This window comes from Peromyscus californicus, unplaced genomic scaffold (assembly GCF_007827085.1).
Source record: "Peromyscus californicus insignis strain IS unplaced genomic scaffold, ASM782708v3 Scaffold_1__1_contigs__length_55948999, whole genome shotgun sequence".
Taxonomy (NCBI): Eukaryota; Metazoa; Chordata; class Mammalia; order Rodentia; family Cricetidae; genus Peromyscus; species Peromyscus californicus.
Window position 1 is genome coordinate 53735226 of NW_026294492.1, and position 20286 is coordinate 53755511.

A 20286-nucleotide genomic window follows, 5' to 3' on the forward strand; every position below is an offset into this window, starting at 1 on the left:
CAGCCTCCACGCGCTCTGATTAACAGGCACCTATGGTGTCTTGGGACCACCTCTCCATGGTGTACCTCTTACTGAACGTGGCCCCCACCCCACCCCCACGGTGCGTCCTGTTCAGGGCTGTGTGACGCTGCAGGGGACCCGCCGAGCTGCAGCTTTACTAGTTCAACCTCGCGTGTCTGTGCGTGAACTGTGGGGGCGCCACCCATGGCGAGTGGCGTGGCACAGCGCATGACCTGGGGAGGGGACGGCCCTTGGAGGCTGTGACGGGGGTGTCCACGCACAGTCCTCGCAGAGCGTGGAACACACGCGGCAGTGCGTGAAAAGCAGCTTTATTCCGGGGTTGCGCGGGGGGCCGGGGGTCTGGGGTCCCGGGGTGCGGGGCGCGGATCCGCAGCCTAGCGCACGCCGCACTCTGCCTGCAGCCGCTCCTGCTCCAGCGCGCGCACCAGGTCGCGCACGAACTGCACCTCGGCGGCCACCTGGGCGGCCAGCGCGTCGTAGCGGTTCTCCAGGCGACACAGGCGGCGCTTCAGGCCCCCGGCGCCCAGCAGCGCCGCCCGCGCCTCCTCCTGCGCGCGCGTGCGCAGGGCCTCCGTCCGTCCCAGCTCCGTGCGCAGGCGCCGCAGGTCGCGACCCAAGCCCGCGCTCCCGTCGCGGCAGCGCGCCTCCCGCTGCTCGGCGGCCGCGCGCAGCGCGCACACGCGCTCCCGGCACTGGCGCCGGCCCCGCTGCAGCTCCCGCAGCCCCTGCTCCGCCGCTGCCACGTCCTCCAGCACGCGCGAGAAGCGCTCGAAGCTGGCGTAGCTCGTGTTGCGCGGCATGCTCGAGTGCGACTTGAGGCTGTACTCGCGCAGGCGCGCCGCGCGCAGCCGCCGCCGCTCCGGCTTCCGGGCGCCGTCCTCGCGCCTGCGCACCTGCGGGGAAAGGCGGTGAGGCCGGGGGTCCATGGGCCGCCGCCCGCCCTCCCCGGGGTCCCGAGGCCTCACCTTGATCCAGGAGTGCTCCAGGCTCTGTGCGATCGTCATCCTCCTCCTGCGGGAAGGGGCGCGTTAGAGCTGTGGGACTCCACCTCGGTGGCACCACCCCGTCAGGGCGACAGGGGTCATCGCAGACAGCACCCCATATGGGAGGACCCCCGTCACCCACGCGTGCCCCACCCCATCCTCCTAAGTACATGGAGAGCCACAGGCTGCCCCCCGCCCCCCCCCCCGCCAGGGTGGCTGTACTCCGCCAGCCCCGAGGGTTTGCAGGGACACTGGTGCCGCGGGGTCCCAGGGGCCCCAGGGTTCTCCTACTTGGGGTCCTTGACCAGCAGCCTGCGGATGAAGTCCTTGGCCAGCTCGCTGGTGCTGCTGAAGTACTCCTCGTCGAAGTCGTAGTTCACCGCCGAGATGTTCGTCAGCGTCTCCTGCTTGGTCTCCCCCAGGAACGGGGACGCCCCGCTCAGGCTGCAGGGCGGAGGGCGGGCACGCTGAGGGTTAGCTGGCGGAGGCGACACCCACCCTCTCTGCTGGTCACTGCCACCTGACACGGCCAGGGTCATCTGGGAATGGGGACCTCTGGGGTGTTTTCACTGTTGGCGACAGACGCGGGGGAGCTGGGGCCACGGCGAGCAATGCCAGCCCCTAGCAAGGGTCCCAGGAGGCGGCCCCTCACAGTTCCTGCCCGACTCCCTCCAATGGCTAGCTGTGAGAGCAAACCCTTTCCTCCCCAAGGCGGGTTTGGTCAGTTTTGGTCACAGCAACAGAAAGCTAACTGGAGCATCTCCGGGCGCCTGACAGTCCAGCGCACTGACCGCTTCGGAGAAGCAGGAGAAACGTCTCCAGGGAAGGGAAGGGGCAACCCTGAAACAGGGTCAGCAAACCTCAGTGAGACTGGGGGCGTGGTCAGGGTGGAGTCCCGCCCAGAATCCCCCAGTGAGGGTCTGGGGGCGTGGTCAGGGTGGAGCCCCGCCTAGAATCCCCCAGTGAGGGTCTGGGGGCGTGGTCAGGGTGGAGTCCCGCCCAGAATCCCCCAGTGAGGGGCTGGGGGCGTGGTCAGGGTGGAGTCCCGCCCAGAATCCCCCAGTGAGGGGCTGGGGGCGTGGTCAGGGTGGAGCCCCGCCCAGAATCCCCAGTGAGGGGCTGGGGGCGTGGTCAGGGTGGAGCCCCGCCTAGAATCCCAGTGTGGGGTTGGGGGCGTGGTCAGGGTGGAGCCCCGCCTAGAATCCCCAGTGAGGGGCTGGGGGCGTGGTCAGGGTGGAGTCCCGCCCAGAATCCCCAGAGAGGGGCTGGGGGCGTGGTCAGGGTGGAGCCCCGCCCAGAATCCCCAGTGAGGGACTGGGGGCGTGGTCAAGGTGGAGCCCCGCCTAGAATCCCCAGTGAGGGGCTGGGGGCGTGGTCAGGGTGGAGCCCCGCCTAGAATCCTCCAGTGAGGGGCTGGGGGCGTGGTCAGGGTGGAGCCCCGCCCAGAATCCCCAGTGAGGGGCTGGGGGCGTGGTCAGGGTGGAGCCCCGCCCAGAATCCCCAGTGAGGGGCTGGGGCGTGGTCAGGGCGGAGCCACAGTGACTGAGCAGCTCCTTCCCTGTCTCCTGGCCCTTGCAAGCCCGACCCTGGCCTCTGGCAGGTGCAGACCGAGGTCCCTCCCCGCACTCACAGGATGTAGGTGATGACGCCGATGCTCCTGTAGGGGCAGAAAAGATGGGTCAGCATGGCCAGGGCAGCACCCTAGGCCTAGGGCACAGGGCCCCCCACTCCGTAGCGCCAAGGGTTCCAGAGAGAGGTCAGTGTCGGTCACTGGGTCTCCTGAGCGCCGGGCTAATGCCAGGACGGCAGGTCCACAGGACCTCTGGATGGACGCGGCCCAGCATGCGCCTGCGTGTGCTCCTGCAGCCCAGACCAGGGTCTGAGCAGGAGGCCATCCAGGGCCTACACCCTCGCTAGCCGTCTCTGGTCTGAACAGCTAGGGGAGGGCGGAGCACGGCGGGCGGGTGCGTGCGCGTGTCTGGGGAGCACAGGGAGGGCAGAGCAGCCAGGGCCTCACCCCAACCCCACTCACCACATGTCAGCCTCCAAACCCAGCGGCTCGTAGTTGACGATCTCGGGAGCTGTGGGAGACAGGGTCGCGGAGCAGGTCAGGCTGAGGACGCGCAGGGCCCCCCACCCGGCAGTGCCCGCGCCGGCCCCTCACCCACGAACTCGGGCGTGCCGAAGATGTTCTTGAATTCGCTGCCAGCCTCAATCCTGTGCGCGATGCCGAAGTCGATGAGCTTGATGCGCGGGCTGGCCGCGTGCTTGTCCAGCAGCATGATGTTCTCGGGCTGCAGGACAGCAGGTGTGACCCTCGAGGACACACAGACACACACACACACGCACGCACGCGCACACACACACACACACACTCACACATGCACGCACGCACGCAGCACGCGCTCCACCTTCAGGTCGAAGTGCGCGATGCGCTTGGAGTGCAGGTAGTGGACGCCGTCCAGGATCTGCTTGAGGAACTGCGTGGCCTCGTCCTCCGTCAGCGACTCCTTCTCGGCCAGGAAGTCGAAGAGCTCGCCGCCGGACACCAGCTCCAGGATGAGCACCACGTCCGTCTTGTTCTCGAACACGTCGTGCAGCGTGATGATGTTGGGGTGGCGGATCTCGCGCAGGATGCTCACCTCGCGCTCGATCTCCTCCCGGCTCACACCGCGCCGGCTGGACGGCAAGCGCCGCTTCTTGATGAACTTGGCCGCATACTCCACGCCCGTGCCCTTCTGCTGGCACTTGCGTACAATGGCGAACTGGCCGCTGCAGGAGAGAGGACAGCTGAGCGCCGCGGACCCGGAGGAAGCCAGGGCTCTGCACCCAGCAGTGTCCCCCGGGGCTCCCAGAGCAGCAGGTCCGCCCCAAGAGTCAGGAGAGGGCGGCTAGGGGAGACAGCCTGGGCCAGGGAGCATCAGGGACCCGAGGAAAGTCAAGTGCGGTTAGCCCCAGTGCCGAGGGAGAGAGAAGGGCCCCTAGCCAGGGGATCCAGCCGCTTCAGCGAGCTCCAGGTTCATGCAGTGAGGCACCCGGTCTCAAAAACCCAGGTGACATAAAAATGGGGTTCCTCAGACAGGCACGGTGACCATGCCTTTGACCCCAGCACTCAGGAGGCAGAGTGGGGGGATCTCAACTTCAAGTCCAGCCCCTTCCTCCAAGGCGAAAACCTTAGCTGTTACAGCAAAGACCCTGAGGACAGGAAGCCAACACCTCATCAGTTTCAGGAAGTCCCTGAAGTTGACTCAGACCAGCTGGGCTGCCAGGGAGAGTCTCAGGAAACCAAGCCACCCTGGGAGGCTGTACAGTGTGTTCCAGGTCCTCGGACTTCACACGCCATCACCCATGCTGGGGGCGTCGGAGGCACAGCTGTCTTTGAGCTGTTTCTGCTGTCAGTAACCCTGTGCTGGTTGGGTTTTGTTAACTAGACAACCCTAAACCTATCCCGGAAGAGGGACCTTGTTGTGGAATATTAACTATGTAAAGATGTGCTACATTTGGGTATGTGTGGAATATTACTTTAGGCAAAGATGTGTTACATTTGTTTCTGCTGCATTTGTTTAACTATGTAAAGATGTGTTGCTTTGCCTGCCTAAGACACCTGACTGAATAAAAAGCTAAAGACCTGGCTGGAGCGATGGCTCAGAGGTTAAGAGCACTGGCTGCTCTTCCAGAGGTCCCGAGTTCAATTCCCAGCCCCCACATGGTGGCTCTCAACCATCTGTAATGATCTGGTGCCTCTTCTGACCTTCATGCAGACATGCAGGCAGAACACTGTGTAATTAAAAAAAAAAAAAAAAGAAAGAAAGAAGCTGAACAGTAGCTGAACAGGTAGGCAGTAGAGTGTGAAAACAGAGAGAACGAGGGAGAGAAAGGGAGATGCCTGGGGCCAGTCAGGCAGCCACCAGCCAGACATGGAGTAGAACATACAGAGTAAAAGGTAAAAGGTCCCAAGGCAAAAGGAAGATGAAGAGAAACAGGTTAAATGAAGCTGTAAGCGTGTGTCCGGAGGGCCGAGTGGTCTAAGGCACCAGACTCAAGTTAAGCTGTAAGAGCTAGCAAGAAACGAGCCTAATATTAGGTCTCCATGTCATGATTTGGAAGCTGGTTGGTGGCCCAAGAAAAGGCACATCTGTGGGTCGTTTTCTTGGTTGATAACTGATATGGAAGGGGCCAGCCCATAGTGAGTGTTTCCACCCCTGAGCTGCTGGTCCTGGGTTCTGTAAGAAAGCAGGCCAGTCAGCAGCCCCCTCCATGCCCTCTGCGTCGGCTCCTGCCTCGGGGTCCTGCCCTGAGAGCCGTGAGATGAAATGAAGCTTCTCATCCCAAGCTGCTTTCAGTCAGTGTCTTATCACAGCAACAGAGACAACCCCAACCCTGTTTCTGCAAGTGACCCCAACAAAACTCACTGGTTCACCAATTTGGGCTTTGGTGCTGTCCTCACCGTGGTCTGTCACTGGTTCCCTGTCTGGGGTGAGGGGAGGTGCATGACTCCCCAGGAAACACATCACACAACACAGTGAGCACCCAACAAGGAGACAACCAGGATGAGCTCCGGAGCCGAGAGCGTGGCTTTGGCAGTCCATGCAACTGAGGCTGTGCCGGGCGGAGGGCGGCACTCCGCCGGGGACTCTGGAAGGTGACCTTTCCTACGTGGTACAGGACAGCGTGCCTCCCTACTGGGCCAGCAGACCCTACAGCAGTTGGGGACACAGGCAGCCATGGCTGAAGTCTGGGTGGGGACAGCGGGCATCCCACGGATGCTGTTTGCCTATTAAGTGGCATGGGGTGGTTCATCTGCCTGACGAGTGGGGTCCAGTGAGCATGGGGTGCCCTGCAAAGGGCTGAAGGGTTAAACAAATGTTGCAGTCTGTGAGAGTAACGTGAAAGGGGGGTTCCGAGGAGGCTGTGTGGCCGGGGCTGTGTGTAGTAAACAAGTTTCAGGCTGAGGGGGCAGAGGCGGCCATGTGAGAGGCCGGGATGGTGATACCACTGCTGTTTCTTACACCGGGACACAGGGACAAGAGTGCAACCTTGCCAGAGCCTGTCCTGGGACCAGGAACTTGGAGCCCCTGGGAAGAACTGGGTAGTGAGTACTCAGGGCTGGAGTAACAGACAGATGAGGACTGTGAAAGTGACATGTGACACCAGTTCATCAGGCCATGAGGGCTGCCCAAGCCTGTACACACTCACACTCAGCCAGTCCTCGGCAAAACCGCAGACCGAATGCAGTGCTCCTGAGCCCTTGGGATGTCACCGGCCGGCCGGCCCAGTACTTCAGCATGGTAAGAACCAGGGACGGACGGGTGATCCCTACAGCCCCTCAGCCCAGGGGCAGGAAGGAGGCCTCCAGGGCTGGGAGCCCGCAGAGCACCTGACAGTCCCGTGTAAAGTAGTGGATTAATTGGGTTTCTGCTGGTGCTGATATCTGGACTCCTGTGTTCTAGAAGCTTCAATTCTTGGGGGCTCTGGGGTACCAGACACACAGCAGGGGTTAAGGGGAGTAAGCCTGGCCGACTGGACGCACGCACGCACACACACCTCTTCTCATGTGACTCCTGGAGTCGCCTGACACTGTTCCCGGGGATGCCCCAGGCTCTCCCCCACCTGGTGCTATGGGACTCTGTACTGTCCTGACTATCACCTACAGGTAACACAAAGCCAACACTTGTGTATTCTACACACACAGAGACACCCATGGATATGTGTGAGTGCCGCTAAAGAACAGCGGTGTAAACATTAAAAGTCCATTCAAGCCGGGCAGTGGTGGCGCAGGCCTTTAATCCCAGCACTGCGAGGCAGGGACAGGTGAATCTCTGTGAGTCCGAGGTCAGCCTGGACTACAGAGCGAGTTCCAGGACAGCCTGGGGATACACAGAGAAACTGTCTTGAAAACCAAAATCAGCAACAACAACAACAAAGACTGCCGGGCTGGAGAGATGTTCAGCGGTTAGCGCACTGGCTGCCCCTGCAGAGGACCCGGGTTCCCAGCACCCACGGGGCTCACAACCGCCTGTGACTTCAGTTCTGGGAACCGGATGCCCTCTTCCGGCCTCTGCAGGCACTGCACCCATGTGGTGCACACAGACACTCGCAGGAAACACACCCACATCCACACCCACCCACACACACACACACGGTATGAACTAATATGGTAAGAAAAAGACCCAATCGCTGAGAACGTCACATGCTAAGGCGAGGACTGAGCCTAAAGTGTCCCCTCCCTGTGGCTGGGCCCTTGTGGGCCACAGGGAGCTGCAAAGGTGGGCGGGGAGAGCTGCAGCCTGCATCCTCCACGTGATGGGCAGGATGTCAGCCAGTCAGAGGCTGGGCCTACAGTTAGGACCAGCTTTCTGATTGGACGAGAGCGCCAGGCCCCAGGGGAAGCCCCGTTGGCCTGGCATTTGTGACTGGCACCTGGCTTATGACCTCTGGCTGTCGCTGCTCCCATGTTCACTTAGACAGTTTGCTCGTTTTCTGCCTTTTCCTCATTGTGTTTTATAGAAAACCCATGTGGCCGAGACTTGCCGCCAGCCGCGCTCTGGAGAAGGGCAGGTGAGGACACAGAGGTTCGGGCTCATGTCACTCTCTCCAGGACCCAGGGACCCCTGGGGGTGGGGTGAGGCTGAGCAAGGGGCTCCCCAGGACTAACACCATCTACGGGGGATCCTTAACAGCGTTCCCAGGGGGGCAGGCACTCCGCCCTGCGGAGGCCCCTCAGCCAGGAAGTCCCTGAAACCGAGCGGTATGCTGAGCCCTCCCGCCCCAGGAACAGGAGCAGAAAGGACTGCCGAGAGAGAGACGCTGTCACACCAGCCGAGCTGCTGGGGAGGGAGGCTCAGGTCTACGGAGCCACCGGGAAAGGACGCTCTCCGGCCTGTCCTGCTGCCTGTGGGCTGTGCAGTGCCCTCCACGTTCCCAGCTTTGTGAGCCGTCACACACGCTGGGGTGGGTCTTGGGGATGCAGCTCTCTCGGTCATTTCTGCTCCTGGAAGTGACGCCTCGCCCACAGTCCCGGGAGTGACCCCTGTAAAACTCATGGTTCACCACGCCAGGCTTTGGTGGCGTCCGGGGCTTGGTCTGCCGTTGGCTCCCTATCTGGGGTGAGTCTACGCTTCTCCTTTGCCCAGCACATCACCATCTCAGCGACAACAACGGCCAAACCTCACTATGTAGCCCAGGCTGGCCTTGAACTCAGTGACCCCCGTCCTCAGCCTCCTGAGGGCTGGGAAGATGGGGGTCTGCCACAACACCCAGGTTGTTTTGTTTTGTTTTTTGATAAATTATGTTTGGCTGTTGGACCTTTTGTTTTTAGAATGGGAGATGGAGTCCAGCCATGTCATGTGGCCTGGCCCACGTGACCATCCTGCCTTGTTCTCACAGCAGCTGGGGCAGCAGACTTCCTGCAGCTTTTACCAGGACCCCCAAACAGGAGTGTTTAGGGGAGCAGAGTGCACCTGTCATCCCTAGTGCTGGGGAGGCGGAGACAGGAGGGTCAGAAATTCAAGGTCAGCCTTGACCACACGGTGAGTCTGAAGCCAGGCTGGGCTACCAGAGACTATGGAGCTGGTGAGCCGGTGGGGGACGGCACCAACCCTGACAAGCAGAGCTCTACTTCCAAGCCGGAGTGGGGAGAACGGACTCCTGCAAGTTGTTCTCAGACCCGCACATGCGCACCACAGCACAGTGCACACGCATGTGCACACACACAAGTAAACAAAAGTTAATAAGCCAGGTGTGGTGGCCACACCTTTAATCCCAGCACTCTGGAGGCAGAGGCAGGAGGATCTCTGTAAGTTCAGGCCAGCCTGGGCTACAGAGTGAGACTTTTGTCTCAAAACAGCAGGAACATGTTGCTGTTCTGAAAAGCTGTGTGCCTGAGGAGAGTGCTGTGGGTCAGAGCCTGCCATGGTGGGTGGCCCGAGTGCGCCTGGGGAAGAGGCCTGGAAGGCACCAGCCCTGCCTGACCCGGACAGGTGTCCATATCCACTACACAAGCACCAACACTTTGTCCCCTGATGGAGCTGGGGGAAGGGAGAGAGTCCCAGGACTGGGGCACCAATGGTCACTCGCCAGGTCCCCTCCACAGGCAGCACCCACAGCTGAGTCACCACCCCTAACACCATGGCGACTCCGGCAGCTCACTCCTGGGGCTGGGGGGAGTCACAGAGAGGCCCCAGGGGACACTGAGGGGTACCGAGGATGTGTGGTGTTGTCTATGCGGTGGCCCTGAGTCAAGAGCCACCGTCATCCCCACTTCACAGCTGAGGAGGACAGTGTTCAGCCAGGGCCACACAGGGCAGCACGAAGCTGGACCCTCGCCTCGGGGAGGTACCACTCACTGCAGGACTCAGCCTGCACCTGGCTCTGAACACGCTGCTCCAGCACGTGCATGCCTGCCCTCCCTGGAACTCAGCCTGCACAGGCACACACGTGCACACGCGGGACCCACACGGCGGAGGAGAGCCAATGGCGGTAAGCGGCCCCCTCCCCCCACACACACAAAGTAAAGATGCAGAGACCAGGCAGCGGGGGAGGGCACAGTGCTGCCAGGGCCTGGGCAACATCCACCCCAGCAGCAGAAACACTTTCAATGCATGGCACAGCATGGCACATCAGGATAGGCACAAACGCATCCTCTTTGCTAGAAGAGACGTGAGCACTGAAGCCTGTGACATCACGGAGGTCCCGGAACCATTCCCAAGATACGACCACCCACGGGCTACATTTTCCCGGTCTTCTGGGGGGAGGGGGTGCGGCACAGCTAACGCCCAAGAACAACACGAGCTGCCGTCCAACCTGTGGTCCGTATTTATTTCCATGCGAGTTTTGCCCACAGGGGCCTGAAGAGGGCATCAGATCCCTCAGGACTGGAGGCACAGATGGCTGTGAGCCGCCGTGTGGGTGCTGGGAATCGAACCCAGGTCCTCTGCCAGAGCAGCAAGTGTTCTAACCATTGAACCATCCCTCCAGTCCCACATCTTATTTTTTTATTTTATTTTTTTTTTGGTCTGGGTCCTCATTGAACCTGGGATGGCCCCACATCCCCAGCACCAGGCTCACAGGTGATGGAGAGCCGTCTCCCCGGCATGGACACACAGCTGTTCCCATTTGCCCCATAGTTTAGCTGGGAGGTTCTGGAGGGGAGGGGGCGAACCGGGGAAACTGCTGAAGGAAGTGGCTCAGGGTCCCCATGGCGTCAGGAGGACCCTCCCCAGCCTCTGCGCTATTTACATTCCATCCGGATGACATCATGAGGCGGGCCTTGAGGTTCCCAAGGCTGGCCAGGCCAGAACTCGCCAAATAAGGTCTGAGGCCCCTTAGAAAGAGGAGGGCCTGGTGGGCAGAGGGGGGAGGGGAGAGAGAGTGGGGGAAGGGGGGGGAGAGGTGTGCCCACCATGCCTACTGGGCGGGGAGAATCTGACTTTCCCAAGCAAAACCTGGGGAGACTCAAGTGTACCCAAGAAACCTAGAGAGGGAGACCTTCCACGTCTAGAAACAGCGTGTGCAGCAGGGTGGCGACAGCCGTCACCCGGATGCTAGGTCAACACCCAGGGCTGCGACACGGGACCCGAGTTCAGTCCCTGGGACCCACGTGGCAGACGCCAGACTCCAGGAAGTTGTGCTGTACATCCGTGCTACACTCACAAACACACATGCAACGCAGTAACTACATAAAAGAAGTTCAAGGCCAGCCTGGGGTACATGAGATCCGCCTCCAAAGAGCAAACGAGAAAAACCAACCAAGGTATCAACCGCGGTCAGGTGTGCCTTTAGTCCTGGTGCTCGGGAGGCAGAGGCAGTGGGATCTCTGTGAGTAGCGAGCTCCAGACCAGCCAGGGCCACACAGTGAGTGTCGAAGGGGGAGAAAACCAGCTCGGAACAACCCCACAGCGGGTGCTCAGGCACCACCCTGCCTCAGGGCAGCAGCTGGAAGGACGCGTCCCCACAGCTCGCTCAGAGGACGCCACACAAAAGGCTCTCAGGTCCACTGCCGCCATCAGCACACTCAGGAGTCACAGAGACAGAGGCCAGGAAGGGCGCAGGCATGCGCGCACACCCACGCCACTCACCTGCCCAGCTCCTCTCCCATCTCATAGTGGTCCTCGACATCTTCCTGCCTGAATGTGGACATGGCGGCGGCCTGCCTTCTGGAGGACTCTTGGGACAGGGGAGCTGGGGAGACAAGGGCGAGAGGAGTTGGTCATCAGGGATCCCATCTTTCCAAGAGGCCTGACTCCTCCCCGGGCATAAATGACACCCCTCGTCAATGCCCCAGGTTTCCTGTGGTCATCTAAAGCCCCCACCCAGCATTTGGTCATGGCAGAGCAAACCTGTCATCCCAGCACTGGGGAGAAGGCTGGAGGGTTACAAGTTCAAAGGCATCCTCAAATACCTGGGGGAGTTGGAAGCCAGGCTGGGCTACATGAGTGTGTGTGCGTGTGCGTATGTGTGCGTGCGCACACGCGTGCGCAGGGGACCGGAGAGATGGCTCGGATACGAAGAGTGGGTGCTGCTCTCAAGAGTATCCGAGCTGGGTTCCCAATGCCCACAGCAGCTGACTGACTATACCTGCCACGCTGTGACCTAACTCCCTCTCCCGGCCACCCCAGGTGCCTGCACGCACACACGCACGCACGCACGCACGCACGCCACCCAGAAACAGGTACAGATAAAATTACAAGAACAAAGTGACATCGCACACCGCACACGTAACCATAGACGCAGAGTGCACGTCCCCGACTGCTACCCCAGCACACCCTGGGGTGCATGCGATCTCTGCTCTCAATGTTCTTCCACAGCCTCCAGCTCTGGGGTCCCTAGCGAGCTTCCCCACCTGTCAATCATGCCCACCTGCACCCCGGAACTCAGGGGCGTCGCCAGAGGGCTAACGCATGCGCAGTCACTGCGGCCCGTCTCCCGGGGCTGAAGCGTCCTGAGGCCGACTCACCCCTCGCGGGTCCCCGCCCCCGGCTCCCGCCCTCGCCGCGTGCCCCCCGGGTGCCCGACACGCCGCCCCGGCCCGTCCGTACCATCCACGGTCCGCAGGTCCCCGCCCGACGCCAGCGTAGCCCCGCGACCTCCTGCGCGTTCCCCAGGAGGCATCTGCGCATGTGCCAAACGCGCAGACACACCCCTGCAGAGACCGGAAGCGGGCGCTAGTTGGCCCGTGTCACGACCAGGAGGACGGAAGCCAGCGCTCATTGGTCAGCATGACCACCCCAGGCGGAAGTGCCGCAGGTGACGTGGCCCTGTGAGCCGGAAGCCAGCGCTGATTGGCCAGCAGCACCGGCGCCCGCACGACACCAGCGACGTCGGGGAGCGCGGCTGCCATTGGTCGGAGCTCCCTGCTGACCGCATTGGCCCAGGCCCGGCGGGTCAGCGCCCGGGGCGGGTTCGAGGGGAGGCCACGGTGAGCTCGGGCCGCACCAGTCCAACCCGACGGCCGCACAGCACAGGAGCAGCACGGAGGTCAACCATAGCAGTTTATTATCCAAGGGTCGCACAGCCAGGGCCCGGCAGGCCGCCCGCCTCCCCTCTGGGAAACTCCACGGGGGCCATGGACGGACCATGGACGGACCGTGAACCTCTGAATGCATTTATTTAGACATTTGACATCTCGGCATTTCCCTCTGAAAACGATAGAGCTGCGTCCCGCCCGCCCCATGGCCCGCCAGTCCAGCCTGCAGGAGACTCCACTGCCTTGGAATTCCGAAATAAATAGAATCGGCGTCAAGTGTGAGTGTTGAGTGATGGCAGGGTGGCCCCGGCGACCCCCGGGGCGCACTATGGGGACAGTCTCAGGTGTCTTCTGATGGGCGGGCACCGTGCAGTGTGGGCAGTCCCGGCCGCCTACAGTTTGTCCAGGAAGTTGTCCAGCGCGGGGATGCCCTCTTTGAGGCCTTTGCGCTTGCGGGGTCTCGGCCACCACTTGGCTGGGTCGGCTGCTGTTGTCGAAGGGGTCCCCAGGCAGGATCTGCCAGTGGTCGAACACACACTGTGGGAAGGCCTGGCCACCGGTGTTGGAGCGCAGGTCGGCTGTGAACCCTGGACAAAGGTCGGATAAGAAGTTCAGCAAGAAGCCTAGCCCTGGGTTTGTGCCTCCCCTGGTGCATGTTTAGATGACCTGGTGGGAACCCAGGGAGGGGTGACTGGGCTTCCTGTCCAGTCTTACATGGTTTCTCTGTATCCCTGGCTATTCTGAGACTCACTCTGTAGACCAGGCTAGCCTCACCGCCAGGGTATGTACAGACCCCCCACTGGTATGCAAACAAGCCACCCCAGAGAGCTGAGGGCTGGGACACCAGGGAAGAGCCATGGCACTCACCAAAGGACTCGTTGACAGGCAGGTAGGCCTTGACCACAAACATGGGGGGTGCCAGCCACCTGGGACTCCTCAAACACATGACCACGCTTCCTGTTCAGGACACCGTAGATGCCACCCACAACTTGCTCAGGACACTGAGGAGGAAGAGCGGCAGTAAGAATTGGTGCACAGGAAGAAGACGGGCGGGCGGGCCTCCACAGCCAGCCAAGTTTACCTGGATCTCCACCAGGTAGATAGGCTCCATGAGGCGGGGCTGTGCGGTCAGCACACTGGCGTAGAGGCAGCGACGGGCTGTGGGGATGATCTGGCCACCACCCCGGTGGATGGCATCAGCGTGCAGGGTCACGTCGTGAACATCGAAGCGCACACCACGCATGTTCTCCTCACAGAGCGCACCCTGTGGAAACCTGGCTAGTCAGACCCAGCCATATCCCAACACTGATTCAGATCTCAGCCCTGATCCCCGGGAGGAACCCCGAGGCCCCAAGCACTCACCTCCTTGGTGGCCCACTGGAAGCCAGCCACCACACTGTCCTTGATCTCGTTCAGGTACTGCACACCCTTGGTGATGTCGGTGAGAATGTTGGGGCCAGTGCCATCAGGCCCGAAACACCAGATCTTTCGGGCTTCAGCGACATCCCACTCATACTTCTCAGCCAGATAGCGTGCCCGAGCCTTGAGCTCCTGGCGAGCAGACACTTCTCCCTTGTCGATGTCCCTCAGCCAGGCCGTCAGGGAAGGGCCGGGCCTTCATGTACAGGCGGTTGTGCTTGTTGGGGGACTTGGACAGGCAGAGCACATTAGACTCCTCACTCACTGTCTCCCGGGTACGAGACAACAGGGTCCGATTTCTGCAGGAGGAGACACGCGGGGTCACTGCTGAGAAGCCCTTGCGGGCAGCAGCAAAGGAGCAAGCCCCTGCTCCTGGCAGGCCCCTGTGCGGATGCCCACCTTGATGGGGATGCAGGCATGGTCCTCCTCCAAGTCCTTGAGGCAGATCTCCAGGTGCAGCTCCCCTGCTCCTGCAATGATGTGCTCCCCGGACTCCTCAATGATTGCACTGTTGGGGAACAATGGTCAGCACCCTGCACCCCCGGGAGGCAGCCCCCAGGTCTGCAGGCAGCACAACCGCACCAGGCCTGGCGCTGGCTGCCCTCCTCTCCCAGGCTCCCCCGCCTCCTCTAATCACAGCACACCAGTGAGCCCTGAGGCACACCTGCACCATGGGGTCGGACTTGGCCAGCCGCTTCAGCCCCTCCACCAGCTTGGGCAGGTCAGCGGGGTTCTTGGCCTCCACAGCCACTCTGACGACAGGGCTGACGCTGAACTTCATCACACGCATGTTGTGTGCGTGCTCAAAGGTGGTGATGGTCCCAGTCTTCACCAGGAACTGGTCTACCACCGACCAGGCCCACAATGTTCCCGCAGGGCACGTCCTCGATCGGCTCCACATAGCGGCCCATCATCAGGATGGTTCTAGAAGGAAGGACGGAGGTCAACGGGGGCCACCATGGGAAGCAGCCAGGGCTCAGGCAGACGGGGTTGCAGCTGCAGGATGGTGCCCACCTCTGGATGGGCTTCAGGTACAAGTCCTCCTTCTTCCCAGGGGGTGTAGTTGGGACCCATGATCCGGACCTTGAGTCCCGTCGACACCACCCCGGAGAACACTCTACCGAAGGCATAGAAGCGGCCTTTGTCCGAGGTTGGCACCATCTTGGAGATGTACATCAATGAGAGGGCCCTTGGGGTCACAGCTTTTAATGCCTGGATAGAAAGGAGTTCAAGTCACCGTCTGTTGACTCTGGGGGACGCAGAGCAGGGCATGGATGGCCCCCCAACACCTACCCATGGCGGCCTCGTCATCAGGTGGCCCCTCGTACAGCAGTTCACAGCGGTACTTCTGTGCGGTGACAGGGGACGGCAGGTGGATGGTGATCATCTGGAGGAGGGCGTCCCCGGCGGGCAGCCAGCGCCGCATCACGGCTTTGAGCAGGGGCTTGCCCTCCTTGTCCTTGTCCTCGCTGTCCAGCTTGATGTCCAGCTTCTCGATCAGCTTGGCCGTCTCCTCCTTTCTGAAGTTCATGATGGCGTCGAACACCTGTACAGAAGAGGGAAACAGAAGAGGAGACCAGGGGAGCTGATTCCCCAGGTGAGGGGACTCGAGGGCCTGCTGCCAGTGGACAGGCCGCAGCTCACCCACCTTGAAGATGGGGTCCAGGATGAGCTGGCAGAAGGTGCGGGGGAGCTTCTTTCCGTCGGGGCTGTTAGCAGACTTGCTGAATTTGCCATTGGCTGGATCAAAGTACCTGGAGGGGGAGGGGTCACGTCACACCACCCTGAACAGGGGTCTTGAGTAGTGCAGGTGAAGCAGGACACCCGACGCTCACTTACCGGTCCCCCCACAGCTTCTTCATCATGTCCTCCACTTTCTTCGCCCGTTCGGCTGGCCCCAACTGGCCCTCGCCTTTGGCTGCAAATTTGGCTACATACATCTCTGCAAACTGCTTCAGAGTGAAGGCCCAGCCATGCAGGCCAGAACCGAAGCCCACGGTGCCCAGAACGGGGTCGATCTGGAGGAGGAGAGCAGCACTGAGCCAAGGAACATCTGTAGAAGCCCACCCAGCCTAGAGACCCTCAGGCTCAGACACTGAGTTTCTTCAACAGACATCAGGTCAAAGTGAAGAATTTCAGTCATCATGTGTGGGCCCAGATCCCCACGGCCACTGACCCAACCCCACAGAGTAGGATCCGCACCATGATATTGCCCATGGGCCCACTCTCGCCCTCGCCGTAGGTAGAGATGATGACGTTGACATTCTCCACAATGCGCTGGAAAGTCTGGTACAGCTCCTCAGGCTCCAGCTGCAGCTCCAGCAGAGCGCGGTCCATCTTATTCATCATCAGCACGGGCTTGATGCGCTCGGCGATGGCCTGCCGCAGCACGGTCTCCGTCTGCACACACACGCCTGTGCACAGAGCAGGCTTTGAAGGGGTGGCTTTCTCTTGGTTTTTCAAGACAGGGAATCCCTGTAGCCTGGCCTTGAACTCACTCTGTAGCCCAGGCTGGCCTCGAACTCAGAGATTCACCTGGCTCTGCCTCCCAGATGCTGGGATTAAAGGCGTGTGCCACCGCTGCCTGAGTTTGTGAGCTCATGATGGCTGGCAGATGTCAGATCCCCTGTGCCTGGACGGTCCCCTGGAGGAGCAGCAGGGACCCACAGTGCTGTCTCGAATCCCGAGAATGGTGAATGCGTGTGTGTTTCTGAGTGGGAACGTGTGCAGAAGCGCAGCTTCCCAAGGTTTACAGGTAGCTTAGTTCTTGTGTCTTCTGCAGGAGCACACAGGGCTCGAAACCACGTGACAGCTTTCGAGTCTCACAAGAGGCTCCCTGTACAGACCCGGCTGTCCTTGACTTCAAGAGTTCCATCTGCCACCTTCCTGCTGCTTTCTCACGTCCAAGGACTGCACCACCACACCCTATCTTAAATTAACCTTAACTCTCTCTCAGTGGTGGCGCACGCCTTTAATCCCAGCTAATCCCAGCCCTGGGAGGCAGAGGCAGGAGAATCTCTGTGAGTTCAAGGCCAGCCTGGTCTACTGAGCGAGATCCAGGACAGGCTCCAAAATTACAGAGAAACCCTGTCTTGAGAGAAGAAAAACTTGTCTCTCCCTCACTGTACAATCCCCACACTGCACGGGGCCCACAGCATCAGGCCAGGCACCACCCCTGCAGGCCTCCCCAGGCCGCCCCTCCCCTGCTCACCAGACACGCAGTCCACCACCACCAGAGCTCCATCGGTGACGCGCAGGGCAGCGGTCACCTCCGAGGAGAAGTCCACGTGTCCTGGGGAGTCGATGAGGTTGATGAGGAAGCCGGAGCCGTCCTTGCTCTGCTTGATGAAGTTCAGGTCGTTCTCAGAGAGCTCGTAGAAGAGGGAGATGGCGCTGGGGTCACAGAGGGGACACAGGGTCAGCCCCTCCTCCTCCTGGCTCAGCCGCCCCGATCGCAGCAGGGCAGTGACCGCGGACACCCACAGCCCGCTTACGTGGACTTGATGGTGATGCAGCGCTCCTGTTCGTCCTTCCGAGTGTCGGTGAAGCGGGTCTCCCCGGCTCTGGCCGAGGCGATGATGCCCGCCTTGCACACCAGGGAGTCAGTCAACGTGGACTTGCCGTGGTCCACGTGAGCGATGACGGACATGTTCCTGATGTTGGCTTTCTTGTCCATGATGGCACGGATCTGGTCCACCGTGAAGTTCACCTGTGGGGGAGGGCCGGTGCGAGGGTCTGAGGACTCGGCCCGGCAGGCGGCGGCCCCGCACCATGTCCACACCCCCGTGAACGCGCCGCCTCGCCAACATGGAGGGCCAGGAGGGCACGGTGACTCACGCCCGGGGCACAGGGATCAGGAGTCCACGGCCCGCGTGTCAGCCGCGCAGGCCTCGGTAAGCAAACAGCACGGGACAGGGGCGGTGCGAGCACGGTGGGACTGCCCCGGCCCCCCGGCCGTGGGAGCCAGGCAGGCCACCCAGGCGGGCCACCGGAGGTCCCTGCGGCAGGGCCCGGGGGACTGACAGCCGCGAGCGCACACACGGGGACCCTCCGCTTCCCCAACGCCAACCAGGGCCCCGCGCCAAGGTCACGCCGGGACGGGCGGCCAAACGGCAGCGCCCGGGCGCTCCGGGCGGGCGCCGCGGGCCGTGCGCGCACCGACCCCAGCGTGGGCGACCCGCTCCGAGGGCAGCCCTCCCCGCGGGCCGCGCGCCCGCCCGCCCGCCCTCCGCCGCATCGGCATCCGGACGGCCGCCGCCGGCCACACCGGGCCCGGAGGAGGGAACCGGGCGCCGGCGGCCGCGGCCCGGGGCGCGCAGACATGGCGCCCGCCGCCCGCCCGTCCACGTCCCGCCGCGGCCGCCATGTCTGCTCCCCCGTCCGCCCCGGCGGGGCGCCACGGCCGCCCCCCGCCGCCCCGGGGCCCCGGCTCGGCCCCCGGGCCCCGCCGCGCCGCGGTCACTCACCATGGCGACGGATGGCGACGGATGCTCACGGGCAGACGAGGCGAGCGAGGCGCGCCGGCGATGGCGGCGGCTGCGGCGGAAGAGACCGCTGACGTCAACGCCGCGGCTTTTATAGGCCGGCGCCGGTTGGGCGCGTCACGTGTCGGCGCGCGCGCGCCGCGGGTCTGGGTGGCCGGGCCGGCCGCGGAGGGCACTGCGCGTGCGCGGACCCCGCGGCTGGGATTTAACCCCCGGAGCGCCGCGGGGGTGGCGGGGGCGCGGCCGGGGCGTGGCCGGCTCCGGCCCGGGACCCCCGCCCGGAGGTCCCCGCGCTCGGTGTTGAAGCGGAGGTGCTCGGAACGCGGTTGCCTCCGAGACGGTTCGCCAAAGGCCGGGCAGGTCGGGACAAACGGGACTGTGAGCTCCGGGCCGGGTCAGGGGCTGGGCCCGAGTCCGGCTTCCTGGGTTTGCGGTTGTTATGTAATGTGACACCTCTGGGAGAGGGTCGGGGCCGCCAGCTTCGGGCCACCGCGAGCTGTTTCCGCAGACGCCACCTGTGTGTGTTTTCATTGCACCTTTTTCGTAGGAAGCCTAGTCTCTGTAGGTAGCCCAGTCTCTCCCTAGCCCAGGCTGGCCCCAAATCACAGCGATCCGCTTGCCTCTGCAGGGCTGGGGTTCAAGGCGTGCGCCACCACCCCGGGCCTGCTGACAGCGTGTCGGTTAGCCTGTCCAAAGGTTTCAGGCTGGCCCTGTACGCACTAGGCTGTGGAGGCTGTCCTTGAATTCCTGATCCTCCTGTCGCCAGGAATGGAAAAAAAAAAAAATGCGTGGTGGCGCACGCCTTTAATCCCGGCACTGGGAGTCAGAGGCAGGAGGATCTCGGAGTTTGAGGCCAGCCTGGTCTACAGAGCGAGTTCTAGGATAACCTGGGCTATACAGGGAAAGCTTGCCTGGAAATACAAGACCTAACAAAAGAGAAAGAAAGAAAGGAAATCTCAGCGCGTGGAGCTGGGCACGGTGACACAGCTTGTCCTCACCCATCAGTTAGGGAGGTGGAGGCAGGGGGGCATCGGAAATCACCCCATCCTGAGCTGCGTGAGACCTCGCCCCAAAACCCAGTACCAAACGGGACCTGTTCTTTCCTGGATTTTCGTCTATTTTTTTTTCTCCCTTGAGACGAGATTTCTTTCCACAGCTCAGACCTCTGCAGCCCACCCTTCTGCCTCCGCCTCCCTGCTGATGCGGCGGCGGGCTGGAGTCCCGCGCGCGGCCACCGGGAGGCGCCGCAGGACCCGCGCAGCGCCGCTGTCCTCGCCTGACCCTGGCGCGCAGCCGCCTGCACACAATAGCCGCTCATTGTTTCCCGCGTCCGTGCGGAACAGCTCCCCTAGGGAAGCCGCGAGCCACCGGGTTAAACCGAGGGGGACACGTCATGACCCTCCGAGCCTGGGGGGCAGGCAGCGGGAGAGAACGAGCCCCAGCCTAGGACCAACGAAGAATGCCGTTTTCGACTCTTGGCTCTAGAATACACCGGCCCTCGCCTCCCCCCACTGCGGTCTGTCTCCGACCTCTGCTGAAGCAAGCGGGGACGCGGAGGCCGGCGACAGGGGTCAGTGACCACTGGCTGGCAGGCATGCAGAGCCGCCCAAGGAGTGGCAGGTGCCTGAATTCAGCTCAGGTTCGTGGCACCGCATCACCGGCCGGCGCATGCACCCTCTGGTCCGGAGCTCTGGGGAACTGTTTGCACCCTGATATCTTCCCCCTCTAATAGGCACAGCGCTCCGGCCCCACAGTGTCGGGAGAGTGGGGTCTTTGCAAAGGTTCTCATTCAAGGAGGAGACCTCAGGGGTGGGGCCTTTGCCCAGCATGTAGACCGCGCGCCCCTAGCACTGGGGCAACTGTGGGGTCCACCCCCCCCGCCCCCACGAACTGGCGTTGGCAGCACAGGCCTGTC

General features: G+C 62.3%; 2 protein-coding genes and 1 non-coding gene across 6 annotated transcripts; all 3 read right to left on the reverse strand.

The window, feature by feature from the left end:
• Window positions 1-312: 312 nt before the first annotated feature.
• On the reverse strand, window positions 313-12159 carry Dapk3 (death associated protein kinase 3). Of its 4 annotated transcripts, none has more exons than XM_052747075.1 (9): window positions 12041-12159; window positions 11081-11183; window positions 3416-3776; window positions 3169-3298; window positions 3037-3085; window positions 2635-2661; window positions 1296-1448; window positions 987-1032; window positions 313-914 (listed from the first exon to the last, which is right to left on the reverse strand). In XM_052747075.1, exons 1-9 carry the CDS (start codon window positions 12111-12113, stop codon window positions 396-398), a joined length of 1461 nt encoding a protein of 486 aa, XP_052603035.1. In that variant the 5' UTR covers window positions 12114-12159; the 3' UTR covers window positions 313-395. The 4 variants fall into 4 exon arrangements, with proteins under 4 accessions (XP_052603035.1, XP_052603036.1, XP_052603037.1 ...); XM_052747076.1 differs by lacking the exon at window positions 12041-12159 and adding an exon at window positions 11862-11996; XM_052747077.1 differs by lacking the exon at window positions 12041-12159 and adding an exon at window positions 11768-11823.
• Window positions 12160-12480: 321 nt separating this feature from the next.
• On the reverse strand, window positions 12481-18482 carry Eef2 (eukaryotic translation elongation factor 2). The gene is given in 21 exon segments (XM_052747079.1): window positions 12481-12923; window positions 12925-13055; window positions 13336-13381; window positions 13383-13469; window positions 13550-13732; window positions 13831-14052; window positions 14054-14161; window positions 14163-14186; window positions 14287-14395; window positions 14550-14734; window positions 14736-14811; window positions 14902-14942; window positions 14944-15066; window positions 15068-15099; window positions 15181-15433; window positions 15536-15641; window positions 15727-15905; window positions 16090-16301; window positions 17099-17280; window positions 17382-17596; window positions 18354-18482. Coding segments are annotated over 21 exon segments (2580 nt in total). The 5' UTR covers window positions 18357-18482; the 3' UTR covers window positions 12481-12860.
• On the reverse strand, window positions 15974-16037 carry LOC128116148 (small nucleolar RNA SNORD37). Its single transcript, XR_008220403.1, has one exon. It is a non-coding gene; the product is annotated as a small nucleolar RNA SNORD37 (small nucleolar RNA).
• Window positions 18483-20286: the final 1804 nt, after the last annotated feature.

What these genes read in the sequence shown, in the direction of transcription:
- Dapk3 (XM_052747075.1), bottom strand. Translation starts at nt 12,113, where the DNA reads ATGCCTCCTGGGGAACGCGCAGGAGGTCGCGGGGCTACGCTGGCGTCG. An exon ending in TCGCGCACTTCGACCTGAAG is followed by an intron (nt 3,299 to 3,415) that starts GTGGAGCGCGTG and finishes GCTGTCCTGCAG; the next exon opens with CCCGAGAACATCATGCTGCT. An exon ending in GGCGTCATCACCTACATCCT is followed by an intron (nt 1,449 to 2,634) that starts GTGAGTGCGGGG and finishes TCCGCCCTGCAG; the next exon opens with CCTGAGCGGGGCGTCCCCGT.